At 34.7% G+C, this 20,231-nt stretch overlaps 2 protein-coding genes and 1 long non-coding RNA gene across 7 annotated transcripts; 1 reads left to right on the top strand and 2 right to left on the bottom strand.

Annotated features, from left to right (window-relative positions):
- Positions 1–1,321: 1,321 nt before the first annotated feature.
- Positions 1,322–6,508, bottom strand: LOC122289677. Of its 4 annotated transcripts, none has more exons than XM_043096878.1 (15): positions 6,135–6,508; positions 5,270–5,933; positions 5,162–5,230; positions 4,954–5,089; positions 4,749–4,869; positions 4,564–4,662; positions 4,132–4,431; positions 3,949–4,056; positions 3,443–3,514; positions 3,184–3,270; positions 2,845–2,916; positions 2,655–2,744; positions 2,097–2,204; positions 1,734–1,802; positions 1,322–1,592 (listed from the first exon to the last, which is right to left on the bottom strand). In XM_043096878.1, exons 1-15 carry the CDS (start codon positions 6,402–6,404, stop codon positions 1,521–1,523), a joined length of 2,337 nt encoding a protein of 778 aa, XP_042952812.1. In that variant the 5' UTR covers positions 6,405–6,508; the 3' UTR covers positions 1,322–1,520. The 4 variants fall into 4 exon arrangements, with proteins under 4 accessions (XP_042952812.1, XP_042952813.1, XP_042952810.1 ...); XM_043096879.1 differs by having other exon boundaries at positions 4,954–5,081; positions 5,166–5,230; positions 6,135–6,507; XM_043096876.1 differs by having other exon boundaries at positions 5,162–5,933.
- A 189-nt stretch (positions 6,509–6,697) lies between these two features.
- On the bottom strand, positions 6,698–9,738 carry LOC122289678 (remorin-like). Of its 2 annotated transcripts, none has more exons than XM_043096881.1 (5): positions 9,388–9,738; positions 8,924–8,974; positions 8,754–8,841; positions 7,794–7,875; positions 6,698–7,253 (listed from the first exon to the last, which is right to left on the bottom strand). In XM_043096881.1, exons 1-5 carry the CDS (start codon positions 9,542–9,544, stop codon positions 7,053–7,055), a joined length of 579 nt encoding a protein of 192 aa, XP_042952815.1. In that variant the 5' UTR covers positions 9,545–9,738; the 3' UTR covers positions 6,698–7,052. The 2 variants fall into 2 exon arrangements, with proteins under 2 accessions (XP_042952815.1, XP_042952814.1); XM_043096880.1 differs by having other exon boundaries at positions 8,924–8,980; positions 9,388–9,727.
- Positions 9,739–16,941: 7,203 nt separating this feature from the next.
- LOC122290229 lies at positions 16,942–18,580 on the top strand. The gene is made up of 2 exons (XR_006236330.1): positions 16,942–17,032; positions 18,005–18,580. It is a non-coding gene; the product is annotated as an uncharacterized LOC122290229 (long non-coding RNA).
- The last annotated feature ends 1,651 nt before the right edge of the window (positions 18,581–20,231 follow it).

Raw genomic sequence — 20,231 nt, 5'->3', positions numbered from 1 at the left:
TAGTAAGGGCATTATCCCCGATACTAAGGCTATGTAAAAGTTTTAATAATAAAAGAAATAGATCTTAATTTTTTAACACTTTTTAAAATAAAATCCAATTTCTTATTATAAAAATTCAAAAATTTGGCAAGTCATTTCTCCTCCGCTCTCCATTAATAAACCCAACGGTCATGGTTCATGTTCTTTATTGTATGCCACCAAACACGACACGACATCCCGTCCAACGGAAAGCTGTGAACGAGGCAGAAGTCAACGACACGGGTTCAACTAACGTTGATAGTTGTGTGGGAAATAATAATAAATATGCCGGACCCCTTGGGTTTTTACTTCCTATTATTTTTATTTCAGAGTTTTAAATAAATTTAAAATTTAGAACAAAAATAAAAAATTTGTTTACATTGCCTACTTGAAATGAATATGTATTTGCCTTCCGTATCATTTAAATAGTAAAATGAGATCAATTCAGATAAAAATTAAAAGTTAAATAAAATATTATTATAATATTTTTTTTATTATTATTTTAAAATTTTAAATAATTAAATTATTTATTATATTTTATGTAAAAATTTAAAAAAATTATAATAATTAAATAGATTAAACACTTCTTACATTCAAACGGACCTTACACTCATTCACGACATCATTATGTTGTCTTACATAAACTTTATACATCTTCTATTATTTTACCACTTATTTTACAAGAATTATGCCAAAGGACGCTGCTAGCGTGCAGTCCATATTGTGATTTATTTTACAATAAATTACACTTTTTAATTTCTTTTTCTTTTTTTTTCTATATTTTTTTAACATATTTAAATATTTTTAAAAAATAAACAAATACACCAGTTCACTAATAGTCAATTCTTTAACTATTTTTTTTTTTTTTTTGGATAGAACACTTAACTATTAAGCAAAAAAATAATAATAATAAATTAAATTGCAGTCAAAGAGAGGACAAATCCATGAAGCATACTATCATTTTCCTTATGCCAAAAGAGAACATTCATGAAAACCTTAAAACCTAAAGCTTAATGAACATGAATCCCAACATGTGTGATGTGTCACATTGTTGATTAACAGTTACAGAGACATTCCCATCTCCTGAGTATATCATACACTCTCCACAGTCAAAACCAGCCAATTATTACTTCGTAAAAAGTTGAAACTAAGATCTAATTGCCAGAAACAGAGTACATCTAGAGATTCCATACAAAGTGCCTATCGATTTCGATGACCATGAAATCGATGGTTAATCAGCTGCATTACTCCCTCAGAGGAAAATAAAAAGACCACATTTGAACTGAATTACTAACGCAAAGTAAAAAAATAATAATAACTCTACCACTATAATTGATAGTTACAACTTGAAAGAAAATTACAGAAACTTGCCTCTATAAATATGATCAAGAAATTTCTGACCCTTCTGGCCTTTTAAAGATTTTCGTGTATCTTTCTTCCTCTAAATTTATTGGCGAGCATAATATGGAAATTTATAAAAACCAGAGAATAATAAACGACTATTACACTTTGTTGGTACATGTTAGAATTGCGGCTTTCATCTCTTCTTTACCTAGTGATGTTTGAACAATCACCTGCCCAAAATCATGATGAGAGGGATGAGATTCTAAAATTGAGCAAGATCAAAACTCTTATTCAGGAAGGAGAGTGATAGGTGGTTGAGTGATCTAGTTCTGTTGGACACCACCTATACAAGCAAATTATGACATATTTACCTCTTGTACTTTGTTACCAGATCGAGCTAGTAGCTTGTATTGATTCTCAAACATGGATGCCATATACACCTGCACCAGAAGATAAATGAATGAACATATTTTATAAATTGGATTCCAACCCAAAAGCACTAGAAGATCATATAGTCTTGATGCCCACATATCATGCACTCGAGAAAATGGAGTTTTACAACTGGGACTCTGGTACTGCAAACATAGTCAACATGTAATCTGGTATTGCCAACATGGTCAAAGAACCAGAGCATTTGAACTGGCACTTCCCGAAGTAAATGATTCTATTTAATTTTTATCAACATTTTAAATATTAACCCCCTGCATTATATCTGGAGATCTAGGTCTTTGTACCTGAAATGTTGGAGCTAAACCCGGGCTCAAGAAAAAACGGCCTTTTGATACAGACTGGATCCCTTCCATTTGTTGCAGTTCTTTGATAAGACATTCAATATCAACCCACTGTCCAAACACAAATAGAAAGCACATAGTGATGATAAGACATTCAATTGTCATAATACTATTTTATACAAAATATAGTCAAGACTATTGTTGTATCAGTGATTGTAGTTTTAATTCAAATATTCCAATTGTTAACCAGCTGTCCAAAGTAGTGAAACGGCCAGTAAAACTGACAGAATTATTCATTTAACTCTTTCATTTGCACCCAGGGGAACATAACCCCAAGCCCAAGGCCTTTACCACTTGAGCCAACCCCAAGGGGTTATGAATGTTTTCAAGACTTTCATTCTTAACTACAATCTTTATCAGTGTACTACCGTTCCCTGTAAATTAACCATGATAACACGAAGATAATTTAGTCCTCTACTCAAAGGGAACTTATCTTTAAAATAAAAAAATAAAAAAAAAAATAAAAAAATAAGGTCCTACTCAAAGGCTGAACATACTAACCTCAGCTTCTGCTTGAGCCACTTGTAGTCGCCCATCCAAGGGATTACGATCACCAACTACAGATTCCAAGGCCTCCATCAATGGATCTGGCTGCAACAGAAGAGTATGAATTTCAGTATACTATTTATACATACTTTCTTGATAAAAAGATAGTAATTCAATTATGGACAAGCAGATAGACATAGATTACCGAAATCTCCTTCAGTGACAAAAATATGCGTCCAAGTGCAAAATCCAATTGGTGAACCTTTGCCTCCACGATCTAAGACCACAATGATTTTCTTTAAAGTTCAAAGAAGATGTACATGATATATGTATATACATATATGTAAAGTGCTCCACAAGGTTTGGCTCTAAACAAAGCACTGAAATGAGATTGTAAGTAGGAAAGGCATGCAATCATTGTCAGGAAGATTCACAGCCTTTTACCCTAAGATTCATCAAATTAAATCAAATACTTGAATAAGGCCAAGTCATATTGAGGGAAGAAATATAGCTAATTTGTTATGGCATGGTCCTTCAGTAATACCTGACCAATTTTAAAGTATGACGAAGGGTCCAGAGTGGCATCCCATGAAACTTCTGTCTGATGAATCAATGCAGGCACTCCTTCAACCTTCAACAGATAAGTCAAATTTATGATGACAGAGAATCAGGTAGAAAATCTCTATGTCAATCATGTTTCCATGTTTTGTTACTCAATGGTCCCATTTACATGTTTTAACAGCTTCTCATCAGCTGTAATAAGACTGATTCCAAGAACGATGAGCAGAAGACCTTTAACTTACCTCAACAAAAATACCAAAATAAGTAATCTTCTTGATGCCACATTTCACAACATCCCCAACTTGAAGTTTAGCCTGTTACAGTACATGCTACAAGAGCTTCAAGACTGCATATTTCTTAAATCAAATTCAGAACCGAGAATGTGAAAATAGCTACTTTAAAAGTAAAAGGTCACAACTTGCGTCCTTCAAGTGCAATTTCTTAGCAAGCTTCTATCCAGGGTGCATGCTTGTAGGTACGAAAAGTTACCATCACACTTCCAGCCAATACATACATACATATATATATATATATGTTCATTTTTCCACTATCCTTTGCATGAAAAATTACGAAAAGAAGTACCACAAAATAGTGAAAACTAAAAGCCTTGAATTTCATACTATTTGACAGTATTGCTCCCGCCATAATGTGGCAGTTGCTTTCAAGCACTTAAAGAGTGAGCATAAAAAGAAAAAGAAAGGACAAAGAAATGAATCCAAGAAATGTCGCAAGAGGATGTAGCTCTAACCATGAGACTTCTCTTTTTGTCAACATCTTCTTCCTTCTCTTTTGGCTTGACTGAAAATACAAGCTTTCTAAATGTTCTGTCTGCCAACACCACATTTACTTTGATTTTCTGCAAGCATAAATTTTATAAAACTCCGAGATTGAATAGTCAAGTTTTAAAATCAAATCAGTTTTTTTTCCAAACCTGGCCCAAAAAGGATGACAAGAATTTAATTTTCTCTTGGTCATAAACTCTAAGAAGATCTTCCAATTTCATGTCCGCTGATATTTCTCCTACAAGACTTCTATCAACTTTTGGATCTACAGTTGAGTTAAGAGGAGTATTCCTGTTTGGTACATCATAACTTCCAATAGTCCCTAAATTTTGTCTATACATTGATGGGTCTAGGCCCTTCTGTCTCAACCATGACTCGAAAGCCAAGAACTTCCACTTGGCAGTAAGGTTACGGTATGGCAGAAACCCTATCAAAGAGCCAAAAGATACCTGTCAAGTGGTTCGATCAAGCTCAGAAAATCTGTAAAGATGGAAATTCTTAATTTGAAAATGCACATCATAAGGGAGAAGCAAAGCAGTGCATACTAAAGCACATTGGACTGCTGTCAAAAGTGCACTTACAACAAAACCTTTGGTGCTAGAGCTTATTAACTCCACTTCTCCCCTATTTCCTGTCTTAAACAGATCTTGTGCCTTGCTCCAATCAGTATCTTCGCTTCCCTACAAATGTAAGACATACAGTGAAGACAAAGGACTGGCACACTATACTGCTCAAACTAAACAAAATAAGGTTCATATAATCTGACCTCCAAAGGTGATTTAGCAACAAGATCGTCAAGCTCAGCAGCATTACCATAAGCTTCAGAATTCATGAGTACTGTCTCTCCTCTGATAGACTTTGGAGTTCTCTTCACGGATTGGTCTAATCTAAAGCAAAGAAACCTGCTAATCAAACAAAACTAGCAACAGAAGAACTGCAAATACAAAAATAGTAAGAATGACTTGAAGCACCTTTTTGGTTTTCCTTGTAGTGCAGCTTCCATGAACAACTTGGCTCTGGAGTCGACTGAATTTTTATCAGGCAGTCCAGTCAATGCAGTAACCTCCTGACTGGATCTCATATCACCCTGTTCGAGTGGCTGTACTCCTTAAAAGCCCCATCACAAAGTTAATATCAATAATTATAAATGATTAAGATGAATGCAATATAGAGCCACACCTACATTGGATTCAATCTCTTGCCCAGCTTCATTTGAAAAGAAGCCATCCTCGATCTCCATGAAATTGTCTTTTGTTGCATTCTTAATTCTGGTAGGTTCTGGCAAGCCTTTCAAAACACTCTCTCCAATATCATCCTGGACTTCAACTTCAGCACCCCCAAAGTAGTCATGCTCGTTCACAAGTTTTGTATTGGCATTCACTGGTTCAGGTCTTTCTAACAGTGTGAAAGCAACAAATTCATCATTTGCTTCTTCTTTCCTAATATCCGATTCACTAGTATCAACATTGGCATTCACATTGCTATAAGTCTCTTGTCTCTTCTCAGTAACTTTATTGACATTCACTGGTTCCGGCTTCCTTAACAGAGTCATATCACTAAATGTATCCTTCGCTCGCCCATTCCCCATTTTTAATGATAAATTTGGTTTATTCCTCAACTTCGACGGCTTTTCTCCACCATCATCGTTATTGAACAAATTTGGTTTTCTCAGGATAACATTGGGAACACTACCTTTAGTCTTAACTGCCGCCTTCCTAACCGCTTGGCTTGGTTTCTTTATCTTTGGTGGCTCGTCATCAGCTTTCAGAGTGAATCCTTTCTTGGGCACAGGTCGAACCAAGTTCAAACCATCCAACGAACTTGATGGCTGCACTTCCTTCGACCCATCAAAAGGAACCTCCTTTATTTCCACTAACTTACCTTTTCTCTTATAAAAGTTTTTCTCAATTTCAAGATACGAAGCATCTGGGTTCGCTTTTCTGCCCATTATCTGGAACAAGTAAATATATAACCTTCAGATAGAATCCCATCTAAAAAATAAATATAAACAAGAATAACTAAAACTATGATCAAACACTAACATCTAAGAAGGCACAATTCCAATAAACATAAATAAAAAATAATAATGGCAGCCCAAAATGACAACCAATACGTGTGTCGTGTGTCTTGTGTCGTGAGAAAGGAGGGAGACCTTGGCTAGGGTCAGTTTGGGGTCCTCGCCGAGCAAGTGACCATACTTGAGCTCCATCTGATCCCATTGGTCGAGCTTGGGAGGATCTCCATCTTTAGAAGCGAAAACAGTGAATCTATTACCCTTTTCCCTGGTGATGAATGAAACGGTTGTGGTTGTTCTTCTTCCTCGAGTGCAAGAGAACAACAAATAAGGACTGGTTTGGCTCGTGAAGAAGGAGCTGGTGTTGGCTACGGTGCCTGCACAGCTGAGAGAAATTAGACCATCCATTTTGTCATCGGAGTTTGGGGATTGCGGGATAGAATTAGAAAGGCCCGGGAGAGGGGTTTTAGTTATCTGGTCGAGAATACCGACGTGGCATTTTGTCGACGGAGAGTTTCTCAACTTCGTCCACTACAGTACTAGGTTGTCATTATGACAGAATTTCCCATTAATTAATTAGTGTATCAATAAATAGGGAAAAATATTTAATGCAAAGTCGTATGGAAATAAAATTCGGTATTTACAAAAATACTATCTATACTTATAATTATAAAAATAATAAAAATTTAAATTAATAAATATTAAAAAAATAAAATTACCACTTAATACGTATATTATGAGTAAAATTGCATTCAGAGCTAGCAGCATGATAAACTTTTTTCCTTTTCTGACATTGTTACACACATATATACAAGCAATTCTTGACCATTCAAGCCAACATCCTAATAATTTACATTTACCACTGGAATTCCTTAGTTCTCACAAATTAGATGTTTCGTTTCACACACACGTACCAAAGAACGCTAAAAACCAAACATCAGATTAGCAGATAAATACAAATCAGAAAACCAAGCCAAATGAAGATAATAAAATAGGCAAAGTCCACTTCGATGAAGTCCTCATTTATCTTTGTTATGAGTTCTTTCCCAGAGAATCTCAGTAGCTGAAGCATCCAAGAAGATTCCTAGGTACATATCCAGCGGTTCGAAACTTTGTAGCTGTGTCCTCTACCTTGATGATTTCTTCCCATCTCTTGGCTTCAACTGTGGCCCTCTTTTCTTCAGCAGCCCTGTGGATCGCAGCCAATTTGTTTTTCATTTTCTCTCCATATTCGGCCTTCTTTTTCTCAAATTTCTCCTGTCATGCAAGAGTCTTTCAAATGTTTTTCAATCAAGTATATGAACTGAATGTCACACACCACCATTTTCAGACTAAAATTGTCTTGGCCATCTAAACATACCATACCAATGATACCATTTTAGTTGAGTAGGTGACAAATTCAAAAACTACGAAATATCGAGGGAAAAGATAGAAAGTGGTTAATTGATATAATTACTTAATCCCAAGCCTTAAAGCTTAAACTTTTAGGTGTATCCAAATCCTGATATGCTTATTAAGAGTGTCTTGGTGTCCTTCAATAAAAGCAGATAAAAGTTCGATTTTTCTCCCTTTCACCAACGAACCATAATACCAATACGGATTATAACATTGTCATATAAAATGGTTTCTCAAATTTTATTTTATTTTTATTAGTAAAATGGTTTCTCAAAATTATAAGGTGAATAAAGAACTTGAAAATGGTTCTTTACTGTGATATCTTGCCAACTCAACAGAGATGCAGGATCTATATTACCAGGTTATAAAGGAAAAAAAAATAGCAGCTTCCAAGTTTAATACCTCAATCTTCTTGAGTTGTGCATCTACTGAAGCTTTGCTGCTGTTTTCCCATGATTCAACAGCAGATAGCTTTTTATGTGCCCTGTCAAGCGGAGAAAAAGCTCATCATAGAAAGAGATTGAGAATATATGCTACTAATCGGGTGCTTCCTTCAGGAATCAATTTCTTTTGATTCCAGAATCAACTTGGACACTACAAATTTTACATGTTGACCCTGGGGAAGATCAAGTCCTTAAACGGAAGATAAAACAATGAAACTAAAAAGAGGTAACTATGAGAGCCACAACCATGGCTCCCAAGGTCACCATGGGAGCCCCCTATGAAGATTTCTCGCAGTGGGTCACTAATTTTTACCATAAATAGTAAGTAACGTAGTTATATTACCTCTCATTTAATGACCAAATTGATACAATTAAGGGACAACTGTTAACACAAATATAAATGATTAAATCTACCTTGTCCCATCAGCTTTTAAGATTTTGGGATAAGTGTTGATTTCATAACAACGCGCAACAAAAATTTCTTTGGGGTCTGTCACTAATCATGGTTTCATTGATTTGGGAGTGAGATTATGATGATAGTTTCTAGGGATTGTCCGCAATTTACCCATAAACTTTGTTTTGTTCAGAAAGGATAAATATGAGTTTGGTCATGGCTGGCAACTTAGATTGTATTACCAAAATCTGGACAGATTAAATGTGTCAAGTCTACCGATGTAGGTCATATTTTGAAGTCATATTCAACTTAAAAAACGTGATTGTAAACAACAAATGGTTTGTCGAGTTTGCAGTGACCAAGAACTTGAAGAACATTTGAGTGAGTGCATGCAATGCTTTTGCCAAACAGATCTAAATTGATAGACAGAAAGTTCTCTAACTCCTGGAGGCAATTTGGAAATGCATGAAAAATGATATCACGAGTAGGTGAAAGGGATAAGAAAATTTTGAGATAGCCTCTTACTTGTTCTCTGCTTTTGTCTTTTCGCTTTCTTCCCAAGCTTTAATTAAAGCCAGCCTCTTCTCATTTGCAACCTTTGCAAGCACAGCATCTGAAAAAAACGTATCAAACAGTCACTGTATCTCTTACAATATCAAGTAGTGCACGAGAACAAAATTACCTCAGGCATTTACCTCTGTCAACCAAACCCCCCGAACTTTTCTCAGCAGGAGGATCTGCAACATCTGATTCTTCAAACTCGCAAAACACAAAATTGGGATTTAGAGACAAAATGTCCTCATTATACGAAAAATGTGGCCAAGGAATCGAGTAAATTAGAAGGAAAAAGAAAATCAAGTGACTTATTGCACGATAACCAAGGAAGATCATTTTCAGAAATTACTTAAGCAAATAAGAACTGACGACTAACTCTAGGGCTCCATTTCGTTGCAAAAGAGGTACAAGAAAATAATCGAAACTCAAAAGCTCAAATGCATTTTTCCACAAAATGCGAATCCGAGAAAACTAAAAACCTCCACCCAACTAGTATAAAACAAAAATATTTGTTGAAACTTCCACTCTCTCGCTCCGTTTTCTCAGGAACCAAACACGGAGAGAGAGAGAGAGAGAGAGAGAGAGAGAGAGAGAAGTCACTCACTTTCTTTGACCGGAGGAGCAGTCTTGTGGTCAGGAGGTGGGATCACACCCTTCTCTTCGGCAAAGTCATTTCGAGCCGCATCTTCTTCATTTTCTTCCTCTTTTTTCTCAGGTACTTCCAGCTCCTTATCAACTTTCTGGGTCCCCTCCTCAACCATAACGTAATCCTTGAATTTAGCCACGGTTCAGGCACCTCAAAAAGGAAACGAAAAGCTACAGTGGTGAAAGAAACAGCACAAGCAGCTAGCGTCGCCCAAACTTTGATAGAAACTCCGACAAGATGGATTAGAAATGTTGCTGGAGAGAACACATAGGGAGTATGAGGTGGTTGCGGTGGTTGGGAAATATCGCTCGAATCAACGCGGGACCTTGGCCTGGCCCACTTAACTTTTAGGAATAAAGGATTTTCAGCCAATTTATTACCAAAAATTCCAATTCAATTCCACCTCCAAACCCTTACCACTTTAGATCATTCAGAAACGCTTCAGACCGGTCGGGCTGTTTATACTCAAATAACAGCCCGCCAATCAGCTGATGCCACGTAGGAGAAAGCTGTAAACAGCCCATAGACCGTGAAGCAGAGAATCAGAAGGCTTCAGTGTGACTCTTGAAAATTTTCCCACGATCGCGAGCCAAGGGTTTTCTCCCTTCTGCCATTTGCCTCAGCCCGACGCCGACGGACGGCCAAAATCGCAGCCCGTCGCCGACGAAATTATCTCAGCCCGACGCCGACTCAATCATCGCAGTCCGAAACCGACACCGAAGTAAATCGGGGACGAGACCATTTGAGTCCGAAACCATTCACCATTCACCTAAGGATTTCTCTTTAACTTAAGCAGAGCGGTAGAGTCGAAATTTTCAAACCCAATTCAGCCGGCAAAAAGCGAGCAACAGACCCCCTCGATTCTCCGTGTTCATTACGACGCCGTTCCTTTTTCTTCTCCTAATATCTCTCCCGTGTCTGTATCGAGATTTACAAACCGAACAGCGGAGTTGCGGTCTCTGTTATCTTTCTTTTTGGTATCGACATGGCCTTCGTTTCGTTCGTCGGGAGAGTCCTCTTCGCCTCTCTGTTCATTCTCTCTGCTTATCAAGAGTAAGTCTTCAGATCTACTTTCTCTTCCTCTTATTTTGCTTTTCCTGTTTTGGAGCTGTTTTTTTATTTTTGATATGCTATGTTTCACTTCTGAGAGTGTGGGAAATGAAAGAGGCGAATTTTTTTAAAAATTTGGATCCTTGTGTTTCCCGGTGTTTTCAGTCTGGAAACCGACTCTGAAGCGGCTGCTGGGAAATTGAAAAAATAAAGCCGCATTTTCTGTGGGATATATACTAGAAGTGTTTCTTTCGGTTTTCGTCTTTCTTCCTCTGTTTTTCTCAGGAACACAACGAAGTTGTTTGGGACACTCCTTGTTGCACCGGGAGAAGCTTAGGGCTTCAACGTGAGGGAGGGATGAGGGAGGGCAGAGGGCTTCAACGTGAACGAGGGGAGGGGACTTCCACGTTCGGGAGAAGGGCTTCAGGGTGAACGAGGAGTTAGGCCTCAGTTACAAATGAGGGCAGGGGGCTTCCATCAGATGCTGGTCCACGAGTTACTCGGTGGAAGTCCTACGTGGCAGTTTATGATTGGCGGGCTGTTATTTGAGTATAAACAGCCCGACCGGTCCTAAGGATTTCTCTAGATCATTATCATTGTTTCTGTGTATGCAGATACAAAATCATATATTTAAAAAAAAAAAAAACACACTTATTTTAAAGATTATCTTTACCATCTTAAAAAAACTTTGATTATGTATCTTGAGTCAAAATAATAATAAATTATTTATTTTATTATTAATAATTTTTAATTAAAATTAATTTTTTTATATATATATTTTTCAATTAGCATCCATTCCATATATTTGACATTAATAATATAAACATAATAAAAAATTTATAATTTTTTTTATATATTATATTAAAAATATTAAAAAATGATAAAAAAAAATGTATTATAATAATAAAATAAAGATAAATGTGAAGATTCTCGTGTTGTTGAAAGAGAGAAGAGGAAATGGTTGAGAGAGAGAGAGAGTAGGAGAAGAGAGAATAAATTAATAAAATAATATTTTAGAAGTGAATAGTGTATTTTTAAAGATGTTGAAATATTATTCATATTTATGTAAAATTTAAGATATGCATAATCCAATGTAATCAAATTTAAGGTTTAATTATACAAATATATATTTATATTTGCATATAGAGATACAGATATGAATGCTCTTAAGTGCGGTTTAAATAATAAAATAAAATAGTTTAAAATAAAAATTTAATAAAAGAATTTGCATTCACATTATCTTATTGGAATTTTCTAAAGTGCAGGCAGAGAATTTTAACTTTTTCAAGAGATTCGGATGCATCTTTAATAAAGTCGCAAATTATTAATTGGAGTGTCCATTCTTTTGCTTTGTTTTTCGCTCTTTTCTTTCCTCTTTTGTTTATTATTTATTTAAGGTTTTATTTTTTACCTTATTAAATCAGTCCTTGTGTGAGCATAGTTATTATTTTTTTTTTAAAAAAAAAAAAAAATCTCCTTTGCAATTATTCTTTAAAAAAAGCAGTGACATTATAATGTGACACACCAAATGCAAGCAGATGTTACATTCAACAAAGCTTTTCAAAGTTCACATGCGATTCCTGCAGCCTATCCTTGTTCGGGTGGAACTGATAATTGGGCACCTGAGATTCGCATGTGATAAAACATATACAACCAGGAGTCAATTTCGTGACAAGAAAGTTATGTTATACACCACACTATTAATCTACTTTCATTTAAGCAGTATATAAGATATGACATATTTATTAAGAATATGCAACGTTCTTAGTGCAGCTTTGAATAAAAACTTATCAGAGTTTTCCAATTGAAAGGCATTAAAAGATCGGCAATGCTATATACAGTCGTGAAATTACAAACGCCGCGCAATTGTTTTGAAAAAAAGTGAGGTCCACGATTAAAAAGTTAGTTTTTTTTTTCATCTGGGTTCCATATTAATTCATTTTTTTAAAACGACTGCACGCCGCTTGCACAACCACAACTGCAAATATCATTTCTCTTAAAAGATTTGGGAGATGGGGGAATTTAAAAAGTAATCCAAACAATTAACAGAAGCTGAATACCACGGGCATGGCCGCTAGTGTTATTGTCACACGTCCCCAGCAAGCAATCAATCTTCTTGGAAAAGCTAGCAGCTTGTGAATTGAAAAGCGCAAAAGCTAGCACATGTCCCCAGCACCAACGCACAGTCATGAAAGCAAGTTTGCCCACTGTAAACATGACCCACCGTTTAAAGCATGCAGCAGCTACCATGATGCATGCTAAAACTAAGAAAATCAAGTGCATGCAGCTTTACATCCGAGTCTCCGATTCCTTTCTTTAATGTTACGGCTTAAAAATTCATCATGTAATTCATTACAGTTATAAATTAACGTGATTTAATGTGGTTTATTATATTAAAAATATATTTTTATTATAAAATAAATCTAAACCCATGTCAGTCTGTAATTTATTTTTATAAAATTTCTTTAAAACTGTAACGCTTCTCTAACACAATAGGATGTATGAAAATTGAGCCATGCCTTAAAAGCTAATTATCTATACGTTTTTTGGGAAAGAATCTTGGGGGTTTTCTTAACCCTTTCAAAAGGCTAGATTACTGATTCTCACTGCACATGTTCAGGACCCTCCGAATTTCGATCCATAGATACATCCTTTCTAACAATGGGCGGTAATTAATTATATTATCTTGAGTAAATAATTAGAGGCTAATTGTCAAATTAATTAACCGACCACGATGATGAACATCCATTGGTCTTAGGGATTTGGGACTGCCTAACCGGACCGGAGAGCACATGTTCAAGTTCTTCAACCTGTAGCTCACATTTTACAAAAACAGGACATATTTTTTGTTTGTAATGATATTGTGCTTATTTTGAAAGGTTTTTAACATAATTAGAGGCTAACTGTCAAATTAATTAACTGACCACAATGATGAACATCCATTGGTCTTAGGGATTTGGGACTGCCTAACCGGACCGGAGAGCACATGTTCAAGTTCTTCAACCTGTAGCTCACATTTTACAAAAACAGGACATATTTTTTGTTTGTAATGATATTGTGCTTATTTTGAAAGGTTTTTAACATATATTTATAATAAATAAAAGGGAGCTACTAGAGACACAAATGAATTTCATATACTAATGTGTTACAATATCAATGTGTCACGTGTCCATTTTCTCTAACCCATATTTATCACACTTTTCTTTTCTCTCATATTTTCCTTGTGCACTCCCTCCCCTCTATAGCGCCTAGCCCCTTTTCCCCGTGCGCCCCCTCCCCTCAATAGCACCCAGCACCACCATAGCTCTTCGACGGCCACCACTAGCGGCCATTCTCCCAACCCTCGACCAGACCCAGCCCTCACACACTGCAGCGCAACCCCTTTCCTCCTCTAAAATCTAGTTGTAAGTCCCTTCATCCGAAATCTAGCTACAAACTCCTTATTGGCGTTTCACAACGGTGGTGCCGCTTGGATCTTTAACGTCTTTTACCCACCGACCACCATGACTGGCGCTGGGAGGGGGCATGAGAGAGGGGAGAAAGAAAAAACGAAATCAAACTGCAACCTCCTTATCGGCGTTCCACGCTAGCGATGCTACTTGGACCGTCGGCATCTTTTGTCCACCATGACGTGACCACCATGGCTAGCACTGGAAGGGGGCACGGGGAGGGGTCAGGGGAAGGCACGCGAAAGGCACGGACAAAAATATATGGGACACGTGGCACGCATCAATATGTGATATTTTTGTGTCTAAAGTATTTTTCTAAATAAAAATAGCAACAACCATTTAAAAATAGAATAATGTTATGGACAAATTCCAAATACACTAACTCTTTATATATAAGTCTTTTATAAAAATGTGAATCTCATTATAAATAAATAAATTTTCATACTTTTTTTTTTTTTTTAAATATGTTCAAAACTTATACATTTGGTATTTGTATATATAATTATTTTAATATATATACATATATACATATATATATATGTATATATATATATGTATACATGCAAGATGCATGCGCAATAATCAGAATGGGACATATATAATGTAGTAAGAGCAATCGAGAAAAATATCATATTTTTTTTCCATTTTAAAACTTAAACACACAAATCAACTTAATTATAAAGTACCGGCCGGGTGACACCAATATCATGTGTCGTCGTGTCTATTCTTTTTGTCATGAATGCTGGGAAAGACATTCACTCGTCATTTACTTAGAATGCACAAAAAATTCATCTTCTTTCTCACCGAAAGTGATTTGCAGACTTGAGTACTCTATGTGTTGACATGTCACATGAATGCGTCACTTACTTGTAATGCACCAAAAATTAGTCCTCCTTGTCCACGAAAGTTATTTGAAAACTTGGGCCATTTACTTATGAGTATTGATCCTCTAACAATATATTTTCACAATGTATTTTACAATAATATTATAAGATGAGGGTATTTTTATAAAATAATGTTACTTGTATAAAATGTTTTACAAAATTATCCCTCATTTAACACATTATTGTAAAATGGGTTGCGAAAAATGTTGTATGAAAATCATTTTCCATTACTAATAATATTCTAAGTTGGATGGAAAATATATATATGTATAGAAATAATATTACTATTTTGTCTCTCTATTTTATCTTCTTATTTTTACCGTTTATATATTTTATTTTTTATTTTATTTATTGATTAAAAAAAGTAACTATATTGGTTTTTTTTTATATTAAAAATTATGAAAAAAAATAAAGAGATAATTTAACTAGATGACGTGCCCAACGGTCAATGGACGGCACGGCACCCTAGCACTCATATATAAACACATATTTTCCATAAAAATAATCCAAAAATAAAGGAAAAATAGAATAGATAAAAGGGCAAGATAGCCAGCTGTATTTTCCCATAGCAGATTTTGGGTTGCACGTACACTTGTCGAGTGGGGAAACTTGCTGGCTCGTGCCTCTACATGTACATGCACCAACTCTCCAAGCGTAACACAGCAAGTGAGAAACAACTTTTCCGACACCCACTGGACCTTGGCCTCACAACTGGCCGGAAGGTATTACTGCTTGTTTTGCATGAAAAAAGAAACATGGGGACAAACGCCCACGGTTTGCTTTGTCCTCCTAATTCCTATAAATGCGTTCCTAACCAAACCACTTTCTTCAAATGAGACTAATTTGCGGTCTCCAAAGCTCGTAACCATTTTACCCTACTACTCATTTTCTTTTCATCAACGATTAATAATAAGAATCATATATGGATGTGTTTATTCCAGAAGAGTATGTTATGAGGAGAAGAATAGAAAGAAAGGCAGCTGGGAAAGCTGTATCAAAGAGATCAGATCAGATGGTGTCAGACAGAGCTGCGAAGCAGAAGGAGAAGGAGAAGGAGAAGAAAGCCTGCAAGCCTCCACCAACTTTTGTGCAGGACAATGAGATTTTAGTCTCTTCTGGGCATAGAGGAAATGTTGCTTTCAGTTGCTTATTCTCGGCCTAAGTTGCCACTACTTAATTATTACACATATATATTAATATAATGCTTGTAATGTTTGGAAACATAAGGCATTTGATTAGGAGTTTAGTGTTATGGTAAGTTGCAATGTGGTCTTCTTGTATGCTTTATTTCTTGACCCAAAGGGGGGATTTTTCCGTGTTTCATTGACAATCACATATAGCAATTCACTGAGAACTCTCTCTCTCTCTCTCTCATTTTTTTTCTTTTATATTTTGTTTGAGAAATATTTTAGTTACAAATGAATTATATAAAAATAAATTATAAATTAATGTGATTTGATACAGTACTCTTATAAAGTAGATCTAATAGATCACATAATGTGATATTAATTTATAGATTTATTTTTTTATACTTTTTTTTTTTTTTTTGGTATATATAACCCTTCTCATTTTGCTATGGTCAAGTTCTTTTTGGATCTGTTTCAGGTACGAGGGATTGCTGAATCAAGTAACCCTGCCACTTTGTTAGAAGCCAAGCCCAATTCCGACACCTTTAGGGTTTTGATTTCACAAAACATCTCATTTTATCTCATTTTATCTCATCTAATTATTATAATTTTTTTAAATTTTCACATAAAATAAAATAAACAATTCAATATTTTCAAATCTTAATATAAAAATAATATTAAAATAATATATGTTAATAATATTTTATTCAATTTTTAAATTTAATCTCAACTTAATTACCTCATCTTATATTTAAAAACAAACGAGTTCTTAGGAATTGTATCAGCATTGATTAAGCCAGAAAACTTAAAATATTTATATATATATAATTAAATAGTTTGAAATTAAAAAATATTTTGTATTTAAATAATGTTTTAAAATAAAATATTTTAAAATAATGGAAAATATTTGTGTTGTACTGTAAGTATAAACAAAATTGGATTGGGTTAGTTGGGCCATTTATGGAATCTCCAATCTGCATAAATGAGCTTACTTTTTGACACCCTTTCTCATAGGGCCATGATTAGTGAAGTCATTGTGTTGAGGTCATGGGGAAAAATTGTCTGCCCGGGCCGAGCCAGATCTGTAAATTAAGTAAACTGTTACTCGTAACATAAATCTTCATAGAGAATTCGCACGTGAGTATAATGATATACCAGCAATTTTTTATAATTTATTTTTAAATTAAAAATAGAAATTCTATCACTTAATTAAAAATAATTTCAATTTTACATAACTTACTTCCGAGTTATGCTATAATGTTAATAATTCTTAGAAAGAGCAAACCCAACTTATATAAATCTACTCTACTTTATACCCATCTTAATCCGCGTTAGGGTATGTTTTCTAATGTTTGAGCATACTTGAAAATTTTAGTACATAGTAATGTTAATTTTTAAGGTGAAATTAATTATTTGTGACGAGAATATACTCAATTTGTCAAAAAATATTAATAAATAATTATCAATAAATAAACATTTTTCTTGTAGTGGTACTTTTTAACTTGATCGACAGACAGATGCCTCGTCATCTGAAACCAACAACAAAAATAAAAACAAAATCAAATGGGTTCCCTTGGTATGCTAAACATGTGCTTTTGCTTTAATACATAAATTAAATTATGACAAGAGAATTAGTGTTGTAGTCATAACAAAATTTTATAAAAGTAAATTTATAAACTAATATGGTTTCATGTGATATCTTAGATATACTTTATAATTTAATATAATATTATATCAAATCATGTCATTTTGTGAATTAATTACTTTTATAAAATTCATTTATAACCAAAGAATTGAATTTCTCATATATATGATAATTAAGGAGCATATTGCATGCCTACAATATTGCACCTAACGGGCCAATGGCAGTATATTATAAATCGAGTACCAGAAGTTGAACAGCTAAGAAAACTGTCAACCACAGACAGCAATCAACAACCTGCAAGCAAACCAAAACTCTAGCTTCTAACTATGTGTGACATGTACATGAGACTTGTAGGAGGAGATCTAATGAGAAGGTATACACCCTAAGCTAGCTAGAACTCTAATTTTTCCCTTTCAACAGGGGTCAAGTCGAGAGGAGTAGTGGAGTCAGACACCAAATTCACCAGAAAATCAAAGATATCGGTGGCTATAACAGCCGAGACAACGTCCTCTTTGTGAAGCGTCCTTCTCTTTCTTTGCATGGCCACCATCCAAGACCTACGTGTCAATTCCTCGATCAAAAGTTCACAAGCCTTGGAAAATACGATGGGAGCCTCGCCGGAAATCATGTTGACGTTGCCCCCAGACTTTTTCATGATCTTCTTTATCCTCGCCAACGGAAACGAATGAGGTCCCGTTCTACCTCCGGCGAGTATTCCCGAATACATTCCAGCTTGCCTCATGTTGATGATCTTTTCCTGTGTTTCTAAGGACTCCAGTTAACGTACTTTCTTAGAATATTTAGAGGATGGAGATGAGCACATAAAAGCTATATATATTTATAGGATCAGGAGTGTGTTCGGCCGGGGAAGGCTTGCATGGAGCTGGAAATGGGCGTGTAGTAGTGGTACAGGTGGCCGGCCAGCCCACTTAAAAGCCGGCTAAAACCCTATATATTAATTATAACTCAATTATTAATTTCTAATATTTGTTCACATTTTGTTGCTTTCAAAGAAGTTGAATTTATATATATATGGTCTTTGCCTGGTTAAATTAAAAATACAAGAATACGAAGCCAATCGAGTACGGCATAATGTCATAAGCTCTCAAATGCCCTATATTATAGAAGAAAAATGCTAAGAATAATTTATTAAAAAAAAAAAAACTTTTGTACATTGATATCTTGAAAATTATATAATTTGAAATTCAAAATTTTTATTTAAAAAAAATTGACAAAATAAATCTTATACGTAAAATTGTAAATACATATAATATTATAAATAAAAAGAAAGCCTGATGCTAATTTTATGATTGGCATCCTAATTAAGACTTCTTTTGGAATAAAGACTCATCTCAACTCATATGAGTTGAGTTCAAATTTAAGTCTAATTCAACATCTAAATATAGAACTTTCAAATTATTAAACATAACTCAATTTAAGACCTATTTACACGTGTGACCCACAATTTTTTTTAACTCAATACCTCTTTACATGTGGGACCCATAATTTTTTTTTTGTTAATTTCTCATAAAACATATAAATCCATATTAACATTTAAACACATCTAAATTCATCTTAGGCAGGCCCCACAAAACTCACTTCATCATCCTAACTTGCTACTATTCATAAAGAACTTAACTCATCTCAGCTTAATTCAACATACAAACGTAACTTTCTCAAAATAAATAAAAATTTCAGTTCAGACGTTATATATTTGATGTTCCGGCCCACTAAAATTAACAAAATTGTTTAAGATTTGATCCAACCTTATTGCATAAACAAATCTTCGTCAAATTTTATCAATTGGTTAGAAAAATTCCGAAGGAAGTCAGGCATTATTTAACTTTTAGAAGAAACCTTATTGCATGCGCCATGATATTACACAAGTGGACTGTATTATATAGTTATTATCGTAGTTGACAATATGGCAGGCTAGTCTTTGTACACGTACACTACACATTCCCAATTACATTTGACTCCTGAATTTATATAGTTATTTTCATGATTCTATCAAATTTTCTTGTCTTTATAATTTGTTGACTCCTGAATTTTCAATAAGATATGACGTTCCGGCCTAGTTCCTTTCATGCCCACCATTAGGCATATTTTAGTATATAATAGTACAAGAAATCATTAAAAATAGATTAAAATGTTACTTGATTTTATTAAAATTTAACAGGCGCATAGCAAAAGTCTACTTATATTTGCTCGAAGGATCCGGATCCTCCTGTAGATGCATTGGTGCGTGTCCGTTCGACCCGATCACCTGCATTAAGATCAGTGGGCTCTGAGGATCCGAATAAGGTTCGGCTCCGGGCTCCCTTCAGTAACCAATTTTTTCAACTAGAATGGGTTGGGCTGCTCGCACAACTCGTTCTTGGCGTTAAGGTGAATTCACTTTAGGCCTTAAAAAGAGTAATAGATTGGGCTTTGATCTAAATACAATTGCCTTCCAAACTATTTTTTGAATAGACTATAAGTTTTAAATAGTCAAGTTATATATAAGTCACTATAAAAAAGTGAATCTATATAAAAAAAATATATATATATATATATATATATAGAAAAACTATTATTTATTAGTGGAACTCATGTTTTTACAAAAGGCTTATATGAGTACTTAGCATTACTCTTTACCGAATCAATA

This window comes from Carya illinoinensis, chromosome 12 (genome assembly GCF_018687715.1).
Source record: "Carya illinoinensis cultivar Pawnee chromosome 12, C.illinoinensisPawnee_v1, whole genome shotgun sequence".
Taxonomy (NCBI): Eukaryota; Viridiplantae; Streptophyta; class Magnoliopsida; order Fagales; family Juglandaceae; genus Carya; species Carya illinoinensis.
Note: the sequence above shows the minus strand (reverse complement) of the source record. Positions and strands in the feature narration are given on the sequence as shown.